Source organism: Scyliorhinus canicula, chromosome 12 (genome assembly GCF_902713615.1).
Source record: "Scyliorhinus canicula chromosome 12, sScyCan1.1, whole genome shotgun sequence".
NCBI lineage: Eukaryota > Metazoa > Chordata > Chondrichthyes > Carcharhiniformes > Scyliorhinidae > Scyliorhinus > Scyliorhinus canicula.
In genome coordinates, this window is record NC_052157.1 from 155,491,557 (window position 1) to 155,511,348 (window position 19,792).

The following is a 19,792-nucleotide window of genomic DNA, read 5'->3' on the forward strand; positions in this document are numbered from 1 at the left end:
GTCGAGCTTCTTGAGTGTTGCTGGAGCTGCGCTCAGCCAGGCAAGTGGGGAGTATTCCATCACACTCCTGACTTATGCCTTGTAGATGGTTTGGGGAGTCAGGAAGTGAGTTACTTGGCGCGGGATTCCCAGCCTCTGACCTGCCACAGTGTTTATATGGCTGGGTCCAGTGGTAACTCCAGGGTGTTGATGGTGGGGGATTCAGCGATGGCAATGCCATTGAATGTCAAGGGGCGTGGCTGGCTCTGGAGATGCCAGTTTGGGCAGGAGCAGCGTCTGCCTCGTTGTCACGGCTCCGCCCAGTAACACACAGCGTAGCGCTCCCACTGATCCATCAGTGCAACGTTTCTGCTTCCAGGGTCGACTATCTTCGTGCCTTCTCGCTCTCTCCATGAGAGAACGTCCTGGGATTGCGGACTAATCTCTCCCCCTCACCCTCTGGAAACTAGAGTCAGCTTGCCTCCAGAATCACTCTGTGTCACATCTCTGTCGCGAGAGGCCGACCTTGATCAACGCTGCCTTTGAATTCAGGCTCTCAAAGATGAAAGGGCAGCTTGCTGCCCCACAGTGCACCCTCACGTATTTCCATCTCCATTCTGTCTTTCATCCCGTTAATTCTCATTCGTTTCCAACTGTTTTAATCCTGTTGATTACCTCACCCTGGTCTCCTTGGTACTTGTCATCTCTCTGGGCGCTCCCAGCTGGAGGGAGGTGAGCAACACTTGGTCTTAAAGGCGGCCCCTGTTGCAGTCATCATAATCCACGACTGCTAATTCTCCACATCTGCCACCCTCGGGGGATAGACCTTTACAACCTCTTTTGTGAGACTTCACTCTCTCCCCTCCACTGCTTATGATCTCCGCCTGACTTTAATTAAACTCTGCCTTGACCATTCCTCGCGCCGTTTTCAATGCTATCACTGTGCCTTACAAGTCGCTGTGCTGTCAGTAAAATAACCGAAAATTCTTCACTCAGTCCTTGTAGAAGCTTCAACGAACCTGCAGAGTCATCGCACTGACTCCCCGCAACGCTCTTCCCTGAGCAATTGTGAGCTTCTGAACATGCACTTCATAGGAAGCTGGATAAACACAAGGAGAAACAAATAGAAAAAGATACTCTGATAGAGATTAAATGAGATGGGAAGAGATTCAAATTACATGCATAAATTTCACATAAAATAGCCCAACCGGCCACTTCTCATATCACAGAAATCTCATCTTCCCTTGATGAAGATGTCTCTTTGTGCCCCCTCCCTAATTAAAAAATAAAATAAAATTAACAATAAAAATACACTGCTGGGTCTTGTTCACTGACCTATAAGCAGTATTGTCGACGGTGAGTAATTGAAATTGCTCGGTGCAAATAAATGAGTGACGATTAACTGTCACTTCCAATACAGCAGAGGTAACATCCTGACTATCGTACCCATTTGGTCTTTAATCTATTTTGCCTCGTTTGACCAAAGTGCTTGTTCCTTTGCAATGTTTTTTCTCTTTCTATACCAACTTCCCCCGCTTCCACGGTACATCGGAAAAACCTTAGCTTGAGCTGGAGAGACACTTTCTACGCATGTGGCTTCCCCAAAATATGTGAAGTGTCCTGAAGTTCCCACATGGCACAGGAGTTGCAAGCAACAGCTCTCAGATTTCCATCCATGGTGGTTATAAAAAAAACCTCTGGGGCAGCACGGTGGCACAGTGGTTAGCATTGCTGCCTGCGGCGCTTAGGACCCGGGTTCGAATCCCGGCCCTGGGTCACTGTCTGTGTGGAGTTTGCACATTCTCCCCGTGTCTCCATGGGTTTCACCCCCACAACCCAAAGATGTGCAGGGTAGGCGGATTGGCCACGCTAAATTGCCCCTTAATTGGAAAAAATAATTGGGTACTCTAGGACAGTGGAGTTGAGGCCAGGATGAGATCAGCCATGATCGTATTGAGTGGTGCAGCAGGCTCGAGAGGTTAAATTGCCCACTCCTGCTCCTAGTTCTAAGAAAGAACTATTTTGTCTCGTTCCACCTTCCAGCTCTTGGTCTGTAGCCTTGTAGATAACAACATGTCAAGAATGAGTCTGGTATTCTTGATTAATAAAGGGACCAGGGGTTACGGGTAGAAGGCAGGAGACTGGGGATGAGGAACATGTCAGCCAAGATCGAATGGCGGAGCAGAATCGATGGGCCGAATGGCCTAATTCTGCCCCTATATCTTATGGTCTCATGGCCGAACACCATTTTTCCACGGTATCCCCAATTTCCCTTGATATCTTTAATATATAGATTTCTATATTTCACACTTGAACACACGCAATGTCCACAGGCCGCAGGGTAGAGATTTCCAAAGGTTCGCCACCCTCTGAGTAAAAAACATTCCTCCTCACCTCAGAACAAACATGGCCGACCCCTTACTCTGAGAATATGTCCCCAGGTTCTAGCACCCTCCACACCCCCACCCCAGCCAGTGGAAACATCCTACTTGAATCTACCCCATTGACCCTTATTTATTTTGTGTGTTTGAACGAGATCACCTCTCATTCTTCTAAACTCCAGAAATACATGACGGTCTCTCTCCTCATAGCACAGTCCCCTTTTTCCAGGGATCAGTCTGGTGACCCTTCGTTGCACTCCCTGTGTGGCAAGTTTTTTTTTCCTTCCTTAGGTTAAAGAGACCAATACTCCAGATGTGGGCCGGGATTCTCCCCTACCCGGCCGTGCGGGGGGTCCCGGCGTAGCGGACTGGCGCCAACCACTCCGGCGTCGGGCCTCCACAAAGGTGCGGAATTCTCCGCACCTTATGAAATGAAATGAAACTGAAAATCGCTTATTGTCACGAGTAGGCTTCAATGAAGTTACTGTGAAAAGCCCCTAGTCGCCACATTCCGGCGCCTGTTCGGGGAGGCTGGTACTCCCCGGGGAGGCGGGGCTAGGCCCACGCCAGAGTGGTTTCCGCCACGCCGACTGGCGCCAAAACCGGCGCCAACGGCCTTTGATGCACGCCGCCCGGCGTCGGGGCTGGCCGAAAGGCCTTCGTCGGTTCACGCATGCGCGTAATGCTGACGTCACCACCGGCGCATGCGCGGTAGGGGGGTCTCTTCCGCCTCCGCCATGGTGGAGGCCGTGGCGGAGGCGGAAGAAAAAGAGTGCCCCCACGGCACTGGCCCACCCGCCAATTGGTGGGCCCCGATCGCGGGCCAGGCCACCGTGAGGGCACCCCCTGTGGTCCGATCGCCCCGCGGCCCCCCCCCCCCCCCCCCCAGGACCCCGGGGACCCGCTCGCGCCGCCAATCCCGTCGGCACCAGAGGTGCTCCAATTCCCGCCGGCGGGAGAGGCCTGCCCGCGATGGGCCGAAGTCCCGCCGCGGGCCGGAGAATCGCCACGGGGGGCACGCCGATCGGCGCAGGCGTGATTCCCGCTCCCGCCGATTCCCGGGTGGCGGAGAATTCCGGCCACGGCGGGGGTGGGATTTACGCCGGCCCCGGGCGATTCCCCGACCCTGCGGGGGGTCGTAGAATTCCACCCGTGGTCTCACCGACGCTCCATAAAGTTGCAGCAACACATCACTGCTCCTGTACTCAAATCCTCTGGCAATAAAGACCACCGCACCTTCCTAATTGCTTGCTGCATCTACACATTATGTTTCAGTGTCTTATGAACAGGGACACCCAGACCCCTTTGGGCATCAACACTCCCCATTTAAGGAACACTCTGCATTTCTGTTTTTCCTACCAAAGTGGATAACTTCGCACTTTCACCTGCCATGTTCTTGCCCACTCACTTACTTAGAATTTACAGTGAAGAAGGAGGCCATTCGGCCCATCGAGTCTGCACCGGCCTTTGGAAAGAGAACCCTACTTAAGCCCACACCTCCATCTTACACACCCCCCCCCCCAGTCCCACCTAACCATTGTGAACACTAAGGGCAATTTATCACGGCCAATCCACCTAACCTGCACATCTTTGGACTGTGGGAGGAAACCGGAGCACCCAGAGGAAACCCACGCAGACACGGGGAGAATGTGCAGACTCCCCACAGACAGTGACCCAAGCTGGGAATCGAACCCGGGACCCTGGAGCTGTGACACAACAGTGCTAACCACTGTGCTACCGTCTTATTCCCCTGGGATCCTCTTTGCATGCTCCTCACAAACACATTCCCACCGAGTTTTATGCCAGGAGCAAATTTGGAATCAATACATTTAATTCCCGCATCCAAGTGGTTGGTGTAGATTGCGAGTAACAGGAGCCAAGTACTAATCCTCGGGGTATCTCACCGCTCACAGCCTGCCCACCGGTTTGTTCCTACTCTCTGTTTTATGTCCATTAACTAATCCTCAGACCGTGCCAGTATATTTATCCCAAATCCCATGTGCTCTCATTTTGCTAACCAATCTCCTCTGTGGGGGTTTATCAAAAGCCTTCTGAACATCATAAATACAACACATCCAAGGTTTTGGTGGGACCACATCTGGAGTACTGTGTGCGGCTTTGGCCTCCACGTTTAAGGAAGGATTTACCTGCCTTTGGAGGCGGGACAGCGAAGGTTGACTAAAATGTTCCCTGGGATGAGAGGTTGTCCCCTGAGGAGAGGGTGAATACATTGGGTCGATATTCCCTGGGGTTGAGAAGAATGAGGGGGGATCTCACGGAAAGCTGGCAGATTCTGAGGGGGTTTGGCAGGGCGGGGGCTGAGAGATTGTTTCCGCTGGTCGGGGAATCTAAAACATGGGGGGGGGGGGGGGGTGGTTGGACAGACTCAGGATAAGGGGCCGATCATTCAGGACAGAGATGAGGAGAAAAAAGGTTGGGAATCTTTGGAATTCTCGTCCCCAGAGGGCTGTGGATGCTCCGTCGTTGGAATATATTCAAGTCTGGGACAGACGGATTTTTTTGGTCTCTCGGGAAATTAGGGGAATGGGGGGCAGGTGGGAAAATGGAGTTGAGGCCCAAGGTCAGTCATGATAGTATTGAATGGCAGAGTCGGCCAAGGTGGGCCGAATGGTCCACAGCAGCTTCTGTTTCTTTTGTTCTGGTATCAGAACCATTATGCTGCCCTACTGGCAACACAATGTCGTGGCTTTGACCTGTGCCGAGCAGCGGGGCCCCCATTGGTTTGACCCCCAAGGATAGTGCCCAACACTTCAGTCGACCCCCAGCCTATCTCCCTGGAAGTAAACATATGGGCTTCGGCCCTGTGAATGTGACCTTGTCAGTATTGCTGGCACACCTCCGAATGCCTCCTCTTTGGTTCGACATTGATTACACTCATGTGAAGCCCCTTTGGGTATTTTTCTACATTCTGTAAGTGCAGGTTGTTGTTAAAGGCACTATATGAATGCAGGTTGTTGTTAAAGGCACTATATGAATGCAGGTTGTTGTTAAAGGTACTATATGAATGCAGGTTGTTAAAGGCACTATATGAATGCAGGTTGTTGTTAAAGGCACTATATGAATGCAAGTTGTTGTTAAAGGCACTATATGAATGCAGGTTGTTGTTAAAGGCACTATATGAATGTAGGTTGTTGTTAAAGGCACTATATGAATGCAGGTTGTTAAAGGCACTATATGAATGCAAGTTGTTGTTAAAGGCACAATATGAATGCAGGTTGTTGTTAAAGGCACTATATGAATGCAGGTTGTTGTTAAAGGCACTATATGAATGCAGGTTGTTGTTAAAGGCACTATATGAATGCAGGTTGTTGTTAAAGGCACAATATGAATGCAGGTTGGTTAAGGCACTATATGAATGATGGTTGTTGTTAAAGGCACTATATGAATGCAGGTTGTTGTTAAAGGCACTAGATGAATGCAGGTTGTTGTTAAAGGCACTAGATGAATGCAGGTTGTTGTTAAAGGCGCTATGTAAGTGTTGTTGTGTTAACCACTGCCCTTTTGTTCACTGCTTTTCCCTTCCTGTTTGTCAGCATGTGGAATCCCAGCTCCAGGCTCACAAAGTTCCGTACATCAATGTCCTCTTATCCGAGATCTTCCCAGACAAACTCCGGCTCTTCCAGGAAGTGGATGCGTAAGTACAGCTACAGTTACCAACGGAAAACTCATTAGGCAGGCTGTGCAAGAGTGGGGACCGGCAGCATCGTTTCACAGTGCAGCAGTGCCCACACTCTGCGGCAGAAAATGATTTTGAAACACAACTTGTATTTCTGGAACTTTCTCTCCTGTCAAAGATCGATTTACAAGAGACTGAGGACGTACTGGATGGGGCGGGATGAGGGGGGGGTGTAAAAAAAATCTACAGACTCAAATTGTGGTCAGTGAGAAAGAGATTTTAAGAGTCTTTTAAAGGTAGGGTAACAACCCTCCAGAGTTAGCCTGGAGTCTTCAGCAATTGAAGATCAATGTCTAGGACACAGCTGTGTGCAATCCTGCGGCAAAATCGGCAGGACATCAAAAAAGATTATTTCTTTTGTCATTTTCTTTCAACATTTCTCTCTACCAAATAGCAAAGCACTGATAATGAGGGGAAAAGGCTGTTTTACTGACAGTCACGCATAATAAACGTTGAATATATTCAAGAGGCGGCTGGATATAGCACTTGAGGAGAATGGGATCAAAGGCTATGGGGAGAAAGCAGGATTAGGCTATTGAGTTGGATGATCAGCCATGATCGTGATAAATGGCGGAGCAGGCTTGAAGGGCCAAAAGGCCTCCTCCTGCTCCTATCTATGTATAATGTGTCACTTTGTTTTCCAGTTGACATAGGGCAGCCAGACGTCACAAGGCGGCACAGTGGTTAGCACTGCTGCCTCACAGCACCAGGGACCTGGTTCAATTCCGGCCTTGGGTGACTGTCGCTGTGGAGTTTACACTTTCTCCCCGTGTCTGCGTGGGTTTCCTCCCTGTGCTCCGGTTTCCTCCAACATCCTAGCTCCTGTACTGATGTGCAGCTTAGGTGGATTGGCCATGCTAAATTGCCCCTTAGTGTCCAAGGATGTGCACGTTAGGTGCGATTGTGGGGATGGGGCTTGGGAGTGGGCCTGTGCTGTTTTGATGGGTTGGTGTCGACGCATTGGGCAGAATGGCCTCTGTTTTCACAGTAGGAATTCTATGATTCTAAGAATGGACGTGTTGGCCGAATAATGAGCCCAAGTCATATGATGGAACCTCCAGGAATACATTTACTCACAGTCGCAACCTGAGCGCCCTACAGAAGCCCACATCTCCACCCTATTCCCGTAAACCCAGTAACCCCACCCCACCTTTTGGACACTAAGGGCAATTTAGCATGGCCAATCCACCTAACCTGCACGCCTTTGGACTGTGGGAGGAAACCGGAGCACCCGGAGGAAACCCACGCAGGCACGGGGAGAACGTGCAGACTGTGCACGGACAGCGACCCAAGCCGGGAATCGAACCTGGGACCCTGGCGCTGTGAAGCAACTGTGCTAACCACTGTGCTACCATGTTGCCCAAATATTGAGTCGACTGGGTCCGTTTTAACTGGAATTCAGAAGAACGAGAGGGAATCTCATTGAAACGTATAGAAGTCTGACAGGGCCGGACAGACTGATTGCAGGGATGTTGTCTCCCCTGGATGGAGGGTCTGGAACGAGGGGGGCTACAGTCTCACGACGGGGGGGGGGGGGGGGGGCAGTCCATTGAGAAGCAAGATGAGGAGAACTATCTTCACGGATGGAATGGTGAACCTGTGGGATTCTCTACCACAGAAGCCGTGGAGGCCAAATCCCTGAACACATTCCAAAGGAAATGGATAGATTTCTCGACTCTGAAGGTGTCGAGGGCTATGGGGAGAAATTGGGAGTATGGCGTGGAGATGGAGGATGAGCTGTATGAGTCATATTGAATGGAGGAGCAGGGTCAAGGGGCCGAATGGCCTACCCTGCTCCTATTTCCTACGTTTCTATGATTTCGTAGGACATACAGTACAGAAGGAGGCCATTTGGCCCATCAAGTCTGCACCGACCCACTTAAGCCCTCACTTCTACCCTATCCCCGTAACCCAATAACCCCTCCTAACCTTTTTGGACACTAAGGGCAATTTATCATGGCCAATTCACCTAACCTCCACGTCTTTGGACCTGTGGGAGGAAACCGGAGCACCCGGAGGAAACCCATGCAGACACGGGGGGAACGTGCAGACTCCGCACAGACAGTGACCCAGCGGGGAATCGAACCTGGGACCCTGGCGCTGTGAAGCCACAGTGCTAACCACTGTGCTGCCCTTTCAGTTACTTTAAATCTGTATCCACCTTTAGCCATTGGGAAGACTTTCTCCTTATTTAATCTATTCAATTCCTTTAGAGTTTTGAAAGCCTCCGTTAAATCCCCCCCCCCCCCCACACACACACCCCCCCCCCCCCCCCCCCCCCCCCCCCACACCCCCCCTTAGCTCTTCCTGCTGCGGTGCGAACAATCCCACCTTCTCCATGTCTCTACGTGTAACTGCAGTCATGTGGTTTGCTGTCGTTCTGGTGAATGGACCACAGTTATCTGCAGACGGGACACGGGGCCGTTAAATAATGCTGCCGTGCTCCAGGTCAGACGCTGTTCATCATTATTAGAATCTCAGACATATCCTGCGTCTGATCCTCATGAAGCTGCTGGAAAGTCGGCGTATTGATTGCGGACTGTCTGAATTCCAGTGATAACACTGCGAGGGAAGCCACTGTAAATCTTCCCTCAAGCAGCAGGTTAGCTTTCAGTCCCCGGCTGCATACACATTCAGACAGCACAGAAAGAGGCCGTACGGCCTATCGTGCCTTTTAGACAGCATGTACACAGGTACACCTTCACTGAGACCCCAACCCGGTCGCGCACACTGTCCTGACCTGCGCACGCATCGGCTGTTCCGTCACGGTCGCCGGGTTGAAATACTTTACCTGATTACAGAAAAGATTAGCAAGACTAGCTCCAGGGCCCAGGGTGTAGAGAAGCTGGGACTTGCTCCAGCTTGGAGAAGAGAGGGCTGAGGGGAAATTTGATCGAGGTGTTCGAAATCAGGCGGGCTCGGGACACACTGAAAAACTGACGCCATTGGCGGAAGAACTGAGAAACGAGAGGGCGCAGATTTAAGTCTGCACCTTCTCATCGAGTCTGGGTGGGTTTCCTCCGGGTGCTCCGGTTTCCTCCCACAGTCCAGAGATGTGCAGGTTAGGTGGATTGGCCATGCTAAATTGCCCCTTAGTGTTCAAAAGGTTAGGTTGGATTCACAGGGCTAGGGTGGCGGCGTGGGCTTAAGTAGGGTGCTCTTTCCAAGGTGCAGACCCGACGGGCCGAATGGCCTCCTCCTGCACCGTAAATTCTATGATTCTATGAGTGGTTAGGATCTGGAATGCACCGGCTGAGAGTGTGGTGGAGGCAGAATCAATTGAGGCCTTCGAAAGAGAAGAACCCGAATGAACAGATTTTCAGGGCTACACGGAGAAGGCCGGGAAGTGGGACCAGCAGAGTTGTTCATCCGAGAGCTAGCACAGACACAATGGGCCGAATTGCCTCTTCCTGTGCTGTAGCTATTCTCTGATTCTATAAACGGGGAGATGTCTCTCTGGCCCATAACGATGCCGGGATAACCTAAGGGCCATTTATCCGCTCTGGCCTATGTATGTGCTTTTCTCATTCCATGAAGCAGCAAGAAATATCCAGGCTTGGGCTGACAAGCGGCAAGTTACATTCGTGCCGCATCAGGCAAGAGAGGATCTAACCATCGCCCTTTGACATTCAATGGCATTACCATCGCTGAATCCCCCACAATGAACATCCTGGGGGTTACCATTGATCAGAAACTGAACTGGACTAGCCATATTAATACTGTGTGGCTACCAGAGCTGGACAAAGGCTAGGAATCCTGCGATGGGTAACTCAGCTCCTGACTGCCCAAAGCCTGTCCTCCACAAGTTAGGAGTGCAATGAAATATTCCCCACTTGCCTGGATGAGTGCAGCTACAACAACACTCAAAAAGTTCCACACCATCCTGGGCAAAGCAGTCCCGCTTGATTGCTACCCCTTCCACAAACATTCAAACCCCCCACCACTGACGCACGGTAGTAGCCGTGCGTACCATCTCCCAGATGCACTGCAGCAACTCACCAAGGTTCCTTCGACAGCACCTTCCAAACCCACGGCCGCTCCCATCTAGAAGGACAAGAGCAGCAGATACCTGGGAGCCCCACCACCTGGAGGTTCCCCTCCAAGTCACTCCCCACCCTGACTTGGAAATATATCACTGCTTCTTCACTGTCGCTGGGGTGACATCCTGTAACTCCCTCCCTCACAGAGGTACCTGTGGGTGAACCTACATTTCAGGGCCTGCAGTGGTTCCAGAAGGCAGATCACCACCTTCTGAAGGGCAACTAGGGATGGGGAATAAATGCCGGCCTAACCACATCCCGGAAATTATTTTTAAAAAATTAATTGTTGCAAAGCTGGCAAACAGCTGACTGAGCCCAATTTGCCATGAGAAACACATTTGAATATTGCCTGTGCCTGTGCACAGAGAGAGCCAGGCTAAATGGAGAGAGGAGGGAAATCTGGCTAGCTGGTTTCATTTAAAGGGATGTGTCCACTTAACGATGAATGGCAGCACCCTCTGGGGATACATATTGTCATGGCCCTTAAGGCCACCCAGTACCCTCCAGACAGTGAGACTTTCTTCCCCCATTTATAAAGTCACACAATGGTTACAGTTCAGAAGGAGGCCATTCAGCCCATCATGTCCATGCCGGCTTTGCCCTGGAGACTTTTTCTCTTCAGTTAATTACCTCATGCCCTTGTGAAAGGCACCCAGCCCCTGCAACACTGTCAGGCAATGCATTACAAATCCTAGCCACTCGCTGTAAAAAAAACTCCCCTCATGACGGTTCGTTTGCCATTCAGAAACCTTTGTCTGAAACATTTGCCAGTTTTTGCCGCCCAAGACAAATGGAGGGAGAGGGCAGTGTCACGGGAGCGTCCCTTTAAGAAAGGTTTTTGTCTTATCACATGGCTTCAGTGATGTCATTGTGTGGGTGGAGCTGGGCTGTGGCTCTGTGAGTTTTTACTTTCGCTTTGAGTTTTTGGACTGGGTTTGAACTGCACAGGTTGAAAGAAGTGTTTCTCTGTCTCCCTTTTAAAAGCTGTTTCCAGACTACTTGGTAACTTAAAAGAGATAATTGCTTTCTGGAAGGAATTCAAATCTGCTGCTTGAAAAGGGGAACAGAGTTTTAATAACAAGTCTTATACCAGTAAGAATGCTGTGTGCTGGGTCACACCTTTTAAAAGGATTTCTGGTTTACTTGGATTTTATTATTGAATTGGAACAGTTAAGGGGGAATTCATTAAGGGTTATACATAGATTAAATTACAGTAGCTGTGTGGGGTGTTTATGTTTGTAGTTGATAAAAAGTTCTTGCTGTGTATGTTTATACAAATGTTAACTAAATTCTTAGAATAAAGCTTGTTTTTTTTGATTAAAAGTGCCCAAGAGGTCCGCTGAATAACACCTGAAAGGCAGCTCTTCTGCTCATCCCAGCCAAATTCACCCCTTAGGGGGTGGTTTAGCACAGTGGGCTAAACAGCTGGCTTCTAATGCAGAACAAGGCCAGCAGCGCGGGTTCAATTCCCGTACCAGCCTCCCCGAACAGGCGGCGGAATGTGGTGACTAGGGGCTTTTCACAGTAACTTCATTGCAGCCTACTTGTGACAATAAGCGATTATTATTAGGTCAAGTTAACTCCATCACGTACTGTGGAGTTTTCCAAACCCTGGCCCCTCACAGCAGTCTGGAGATGTTGTCCGAGAGATAAATACTGGCCAAGCCACCGGGGATAACGCCCCCTGCTCTTTCTCAAAGTAGTGCCAAGGAATCTTCTACGTCCGGCTGAGAGGGTGGAAAGACCTGGGTTAACATCTCACACAAAGGGCAGCACTTCCGACAGTGCAGCATTCCCTCAGTGCCGCACTGCGAGTGTCAAACCCTTGAATGGGAATTTGAACTGACAGCCACCTGAGTGAAAAGCAAGAGGGCAGCAACATAGTGAACCATATTTATTGTGTACAAGATAACAAGACCCAGGGCGACACGGTGGCGCAGTGGTTAGCACTGCGGCTTCATGGCTCCGAGGACCCGGGTTCGATCCCAGCCCCGGGTCACTGTCCGTGTGGAGTTTGCACATTCTCCCCGTGTCTGCGTGGGTCTCACCCCCACAACATAAAAAGATGTGCAGGGTCGGTGGATTGGCCACGCTAAATTGCCCTTTAATTGGAAAGAAAGAATTGGGTACTCTAAATTTATTTTTAAAAAAGATTACAAGACCAACAATGAGCTCTCTCTGTTGGTGATACACACAGAGGGCGAAATGTAGAGGGCCCATTTGCCACAGGCGTCAATCCCGTTATGCCGCTAATCTAAGGAGAAGGCCAGAACGGGATTTGCTCCAGCAGGATCTCGGTTCGAAATCTTGCCTGCCCCTCCGCCGGTGCGCCAGTGACATGATCTTTGAGGCGTGAACCGGAACACACACACACACACACACACACACACACAGCAGCGAGACGCGACATGACATCACAGGCTGCCGTGAATCACAACCGGTTTTCAGAAGAAAAAAAACAGTTGCGATGACCACCGCCTGGTTGGCACTGCCAGGCGCGGGCCCTCTGAGGAGCCCCATTGGGTAGTTCTTCTTATCTGTGTGAGGGCAGCAGGGCGGGGGGTGATTGTTGGAGGCGGCGTTGTGCGTGCGCATTGAGATGAGGGGGAGCTGCAGACGATGGAGGGGCTGGGGCCAGTGATGGAGAGGGGGGGCTGTGACAGTTGCTGGAGGGGGGGGGAGGTGTGGGGGTAGGAGCCCCCCGATGCTTGCGTGGTGTTGGAGGTGGGGGGGAGAGGTGAAGAGACCCGATCCTTGCCTGGGTGTGGAGGGTGGTTGCCCTTCTGCGTTTGGGGGTGTCCCCCTTGTCCGCTGGGGTGTCCCAATCTCTATGGGGGGGGGGGCTTAAATATTACTTAGGGATCGGGGTTCCCTTTTAAAAAGACAACTCAACCTCAGAACCCTGGAATTGGCGGCGTGTTTAGTTCCATCCCTCCCCGGCTCTGTGATTCTCCACTTTGGAATTACAGAGTGCTGTTTAATTAGACGGGAAATGGTTTCTGTGAAGCCGGACGGTTTCACACAGCTTTTCCCGCCTGGTCCAGCGCTCTGTGCAACTTGGGAGAAATCCCGCCCCGGGTCAGACTGACTGCTGGCGCCCGGTAAGTGGATGGTTAACTATGATATCATGCATTTGTGGTGTAATATTACAGAGCAGTCAATAACATTAAGTCAGAGGAGTTCTGGTAAAGGAAAACCCAGTTGTATTTTTAAACATTTGCTCCTCGCCCTTTCATGCATCTTGACATTAAGTTGTCGTCTCGCCGCCCAGCACAGCTCAGGTTCCGCTCCTTCAGGAGAGGTGGATCGGCAGAAAGCTGTCAGCTCAGGATAATGAATCCTCCCAGTGTCGGAACAAATCAGGGTCCACCTCACTAAGGCTGACTTTCCCCAGAGGCCTCCGATGGCTCAATGGACAAATGCACTGCCCAGGATGGTAGAGAGTCCGGTGTCAAGCCCTGGCTCAGTGCGCTGTGTGCCCTCACTTGCGAGTCAACAGGTTGAGGGTTCAAATCCAGCTTTTGAATGAGAAATCAAACTGAGGCCTGTCTGGTCTTTTAGGCGGAGCCCAATGGAGCTGCTCCATGGAAGGGTAAAGGGGGTTCTCCCTGCGAGACCGGCCCAATATTTATCCCTCAGCCAACATCACTAAAAAAAACCCTGATAATCTGGTTATTATCACATTGCTGTTCTTGGGAGCTTACTGTGCACAAATTGGCTGCCACGTTCCCTACGTTACGACCGTGACCGCATTTCAAAATTAAAATTGAGGATGTGAAAGGTGCTATGTAAATGCAAGTATTTTTATTCTGAGTTCCACGAGGCACGATACAGTGAGAGTCAGTTGACCCTATAAGAGCGGAGGGCAAAGAGGGAGCTGGTGCTATTGTTGTTGCTTTTAAGATTCTAAAGCAGCGAGATAATATTGATCACACAGAGCTATTTCACCCAGTCCACAAGAGTGGAAAGAGAGGACATGCGGTGCATCAGTGAGCAAGGGTTCCATCTGTGGAACGGACTGTGTGGGATGACAGCGAAAGGAGTTGAATGCGTAAAATCCATGGAATCCCTATAATGCAGAAGGAACCCATTTGGTTCATCGGGTCTGCCCCGACCTTCCAAAAGAGCACCCACCCAGGCCCAATCCTCCATCCTAACCCCGTAACCCCACCTAAACTGAGGGCAGCACGGCGGCGGAGTGGTTAGCACTGCTGCCTCATGGCGGTGAGGACCCGGGTTCGATCCCGGTCATGGGTCACTGTCTGTGTGGCGTTTGCACATTCTCCCCGTGTCTGTGTGGATGTCACCCCCACAACCCAAAGATGTGCAGGGTAGGTGGATGGGCCACTGCTAAATTGCCCCTTAATTGGGGAAAAAAAGAATTGGATACTCTGGCCGGGATTCTCCGACCACGCGCCGGGTCGGAGAATCCGCGGGGGGGGGGGACGCGAGAAGCGCGCCCCGACACTGGCTTACCGATTCTCCGACACCCGCGGGATCGCCGCCGGGCCGGTCGGAGGCCGTTGAAAGTGCCCCCCCCCCGGCGATTCTCCGGGCCCTGACGGGCCGAGTGGCCACCGAGTTCGGCCGTGTTCCACCGGCATGGGTTACTCGGGTCCCATACAGCGGGACCTGGAAGGTGTGTCTGCGGGGGCCGTCCTGGAGGGGGGACAGGGGGATCCGACCCCGAGGGGGCCCCCACGGTGGTCTGGCCCACGATCGGGGCCAACCGATCGGCGGGCGGGCTGGTTCCATGGGGGCCTATGTTCCTCTGCGCCGGGCCCCTGTAGGGCTCCGCCATATTACTCGGGGGTCCGGCACAGAGACGGGAACCCACGCCGCATGCGCGGAGTCAGGCCGGCCATTCTGCGCCGGCTGGAGCTGCGGGGACCACTCCGGTGCCAACCTAGCCCCCTAGGAAGGGGAGCATTTCTCATTATCGGGGACCATTGACGCCGGAGTGGTTGGCGCCGCTTTTCACGCCGGGGTCAGAACTTGGCCGCGGGACTGGAGAATCCCAGCCTCTAAATGTTTTTTTTTAAAAACCACCTAACCTGCACATCTTTGGACTGTGGGAGGAAACGAGAGCACCCGGAGGAAACCCACGCACACACGGGCAGAACGTTAGTACTGAGTTAATTCATTCAATTATACATTTGATAGATGTCTTTGAGAAAAGAACAGTCAGTGTGTAGTCTTGGCTAGGACCTGTGCTGAATGGCTTGAGCTTGGGAAGAATAGGTGGTTTTGAGCTGATGGTTCCCCTCACATATCCTGCAGACTAATTGGCAGAGGCTGATTTCTGTGATTACACTGCGCAGGAACAGTGGTGACGGAGTAGACCGCTACAACTGCAGAGCCATCTCACTCCCTTGCCTCACAGGGAAGGCCTCTCGCTGGGCTCAATCCCATCCTGCAGACCGAGTGTACCCGGGAGCGCACAGTACAATTCCGGTGCTGGAATATCTGCTGTTGACACGATCTTCTCCAGAAACAGCCGGAAGAGAAGTGTCGGGAACAGGGTATTCCCACTTTACCTCGGATTTGGGATCTCCTTCAGATGTTCAAGACCGTCAGCAGAGCGGGACTCTGCAGGATCTGGGGGGAAATTGGCTGAGCACAAAAACTCCTCAGCCTCATCTGCTTCTTCCGTGATGGCGTGCACGGCACTGTGTGATTTAACGACTCCACTTCCCACGGTTCCCGAGTGAAGAGCGGGGCGAGGAGGGGTGTGTGTCCTCAGCCTCCACCCTGCTCAGCATCTTCCTCTTCAAGTGCCTGACCTTTGTCTACCCTGCAGTTATGGAAGGAGCCTAATTGGACATGAGGTCACATGGCAATTGTTGCAATCCATCAGGATTGAAAGGAAAGACAGGAAGACCCCGATCAGAGAACTCCTCTACGACGATGGTGCTGCACTCGTTGCCCACACAGAGATTCAGAGACGAAGACTGTTTCTCTCGTGGCTCCAACCTGTTCTCCCTGACCAGAAGCATCAGGAAAACCGTAGTCAAGGTGTTGCATCCTCCGCCCCTGTTAACACTAAATAACACCTCGCTGGAGGTGGTTAGCAGAGTCTAACCTCAGGTGCACAGTGGACAATCTGCCCGCTTGATGCAGCTACTCCCGTCGGCTGAGCACAAGCATTTGCATCAAGCTGGTCCTTAGGACCGAGCTGGTGTTTTATACGGCCTGTGTTCTCAGCCCCATGTTATACGGCTGTTAAACATGGATTCGCCCCATCCAACCATCAGGAAAATAAGCTCAACAATTTCCACCCTTGCTGCCTGCAGTGCACTCGGGGCGTAGCTTGACAGGGTAAAATCACAAATGCAGATGTTTTGTCAAAGGCAGAGCTCCCAAGGTTGTTAGCACTCATCAAACAGAGGCGGCTTCAATGGCTCAATTAGCAGGTTGATTGGGCGGCACGCTAGCACAGTGGTTAGCACAGTTGCTTCACAGCTCCAGGGTCCCAGGTTCGATTCCCGGCTTGGGTCACTGTCTGCGCGGAGTCTGCACATCCTCCCCGTGTCTGCGTGGGTTTCCTCCGGGTGCTCCGGTTTCCTCCCACAGTCCAAAGATCTGCAGGTTAGGTGGATTGGCCGTGATAAATTGCCCTTTGGTTAGGTGGGGTTACGGGGACAGGGTAGAGGTGTGGGCTTAATTAGGGTGCTCTTTGCAAGAGCCGGTGCAGACTCAATGGGCCAAATGGCCTCCTTCTGCACTGTAAATTCTATGAAATATCCAAGGATGTCCTGTATGGTGAGGTAGCCGGCTACAAGAGAAGTATAGGGTACCCGTGGGGTGCCTGATGCTCTGGTTCAAGAATGCTTGCAGAATGTGCTGGCCCTGAACATTAAGTATCGTACCTGGGAGTCACCAGCTGATGACAGAGGAAAATAGCGGAACTTCCTGTGGGTCACACACAGCATCACGTTGACCAGTGACCACAACGGCTTAGCAACAGATACCAATCCCGAAAACAACCCACAATGACACTCAGTAGCTTCATGTGCGGCACTTGCAGCAGAACCTGCCTCTTAAAGAATGGCCTCTCCAACCATCACCAAAGGTTCCCCGTATGCAGACCCCCCCCCCCCCCCCCCCCCCACCCATCTGAAATAGATTTGGCGCCGTGTGCCCATCATCTTTCAGAAGTGGAGAGATGGCAACAGAGATGCTGTGGTTAGCCAGCAACTCCGCTGTCATTGTGTCACCTGACTACCAGGATGGTAGAAGCCGAACTCGATAAACCCGGATCTTTTGCAGTCCAATAAAACCAATGTTCCTGAAACAATAAGAAGGAATTGCAATTTTACAGCTCCGTCTCGACCTCACAACATCCCAAAGCACTTTACAACCACTGAAGACTTTTAGAAGTGCAGTCGCTGTTGTAAGGTTGGAAATGCAGCAGCCAATATTGCACAGCAAGCTCCCGCAAACAACACTGAGCCAAGTGGCCAGACGACCCAGGATTTTGATTAAGGGAAAATTATTGGCCAGAATTCCCCTATTCTTCTTGAAAGGGGATCTTTTACATTCGGCTGAGAGGGCAGACGGAGCCTCAGTTTAATCCCGCCTCCAAAAGGCGGTAGTTGCGATACTGCAAAACTCCTTGGATTGGATTGGATTTTGTTTATTGTCACGTGTACCGAGGTACAGTGTAAAACGCAGCTCCAACAGATCATTAAGTACATGAAAATAAAATAAAATAAAAAGAAAATACATAATAGGGCAACACAAGGTCCACAATGCAAATACATAGACACCGGCATCAGGTGAAGCATACAGGAGTGTAGTGTTAATGAGGCCAGTCCATAAGAGGGTTGTTTAGGAGTCTGGCAACAGCGGGTGTTTTTAAGTCTGTTCGTGCGTGTTCTCAGACTTTTGTATCTCCTGCCCGATGGAAGAAGTTGGAAGAGCGAGTAAGCCGGGTGGGAGGGGTCTTTGATTCTGCTGCCCGCTTTCCCCAGGCAGCGGGAGGTGTAGACAGACTCAATGGATGGGAGGCGGGTTTGTGCGATGGACTGGGCTGTGTTCACGGCTCTCTGAAGTTGCTTGCGGTCTTTCAGTGCAGCACTGGGAGCGTAGGTCTACATTATACGTTCAGGTCTGTGGAGTGCACTTGAATTCACTGCCTGCTGCCTCAGGTTGCCAACTGCGATTAAATGTATTCCTGGAGATTTCATCACGTGACTTGCCCTCCAGCCATCGGCCAACGCTTCCCATCCTTATGACCTATGGCCTTCCCCGGCCAATTGTAAAGTAAAAACCTCATTACCCAATTGGGCAATGTCTGATTGTCAGCCAAACAGCCTTTGTTCCCCGTTCTCAATATTTTTCTATCTGGTACAGATCAAAGTAAATGACACAAAAAAAAAAACATTTTTTAATGTCCTGATGATTTTCCTCCGGGACCACACACAGCAGGAGACTCCAAGTTAATCCTGGCGGATTGGCATCCTACCTCTGATTTAGATGTGAGAGTGGGACTAACACAGTTTACTGTACACATTGTAATCTAAGATTACAGAACAGTCCCTAATAAATTAGAGTTCTAGTAAAGGGAGACCTTGTTATATATTTAAACATCTACTTCTCTCTGTTGCATGTGGCTTGACATCGATTGTCAACTCGCAGCATAAGAGCTCGGATTTTGCATTATTTATGACGAGAGACCAACAGAATGTATTCAACACTGGCTAATATTTTCAGAAAGGGAGTGATGCCAAGTCAGGGGCCGTTTTGTGTGTGGCTCGTATTCAGCAGCTGGACGTACACAAGGGCAGGGACCTGGGCGGGCTGCCCGCTGAGGCCAGTTGCAGGTTCCTGCGTCACAGAGTTTTCTCTGAGACTGGCACAATTCCTACCTGAGTGCAGTTCAAAAGCTCAGCTCCAGAGTTTCAGAGGAGTTCCCCGGGTAACTTAGGCGTCCAGCACTTTCTGTCGCAAGGTGAGTCGTCCAACTCCTCCTCTGGATTCTCGTATGTTGTATTTACGCTTTAAAAAAAAAGCTTCATGCCACGCAATACCAACCCTTACGGTTCCCATAGTGATGGAGCATCACAGCTTCCCCGCGCTGTCGGACTCGGTGTCACACTGGACGGTGTTTCTGCCACATACCTCATTGCGCGGGGGGGTGGGTTGTAACTTACTGGGGTTCTATTTACGTGTGAAGTGCGCAAGGAAGCCAGGAATGATCCAAGTGGAAAAGGTTCGCTCTCAAGGATTGGTTTTCATAGAAAGACCGGAGTGAAGGCCATTGGACCCATCTAGCTTCCTTCTATAATTTTCCCTGATCTCTGCAGCATCTAAAGGCTTTTTCAATGACCTTCTGCTTTACCTGGTTCACAATCCAGATCTTCATTGATTCCCCCACACTCCCATACTCCCCGTGCACCTGAACACCCTTCAGCAGTTTAGGTCAGTGTCTCCTTGACCTATAATCTCAACCCAATTTCAAATAGTGTTTGGGTTTTAGCTATTCAGGGTTATTGACTCATGTGAAGCAAATAATGGCATGATGGGAAAACTAGTCAAGTCTTCTTGGTACAATTGAATTTAACCTAAGACACAGATTCAGAATACACATAGACAGCATGTCCTGAGAGTCTAGATAAGGCTTGGAACTAGAAGTAGTCTCAATACATAACAAGCTGAACAACTGTCTCTTCCTGTATGTAACAACTTCTTCC

General features: G+C 51.0%; 1 protein-coding gene across 5 annotated transcripts in view; it reads left to right on the forward strand.

Moving 5' to 3' along the window:
* Positions 1–19,792, forward strand: part of dph1 (diphthamide biosynthesis 1) — a 737,117-nt gene that overhangs the window by 624,732 nt on the left and 92,593 nt on the right. For all 5 annotated transcript variants that reach the window (XM_038814609.1, XM_038814607.1, XM_038814606.1 and 2 more), the window contains one exon: positions 5,915–6,015. In XM_038814609.1, the coding sequence (XP_038670537.1) occupies positions 5,915–6,015 (101 nt within the window). The remainder of the gene's footprint in view (positions 1–5,914; positions 6,016–19,792) is intronic.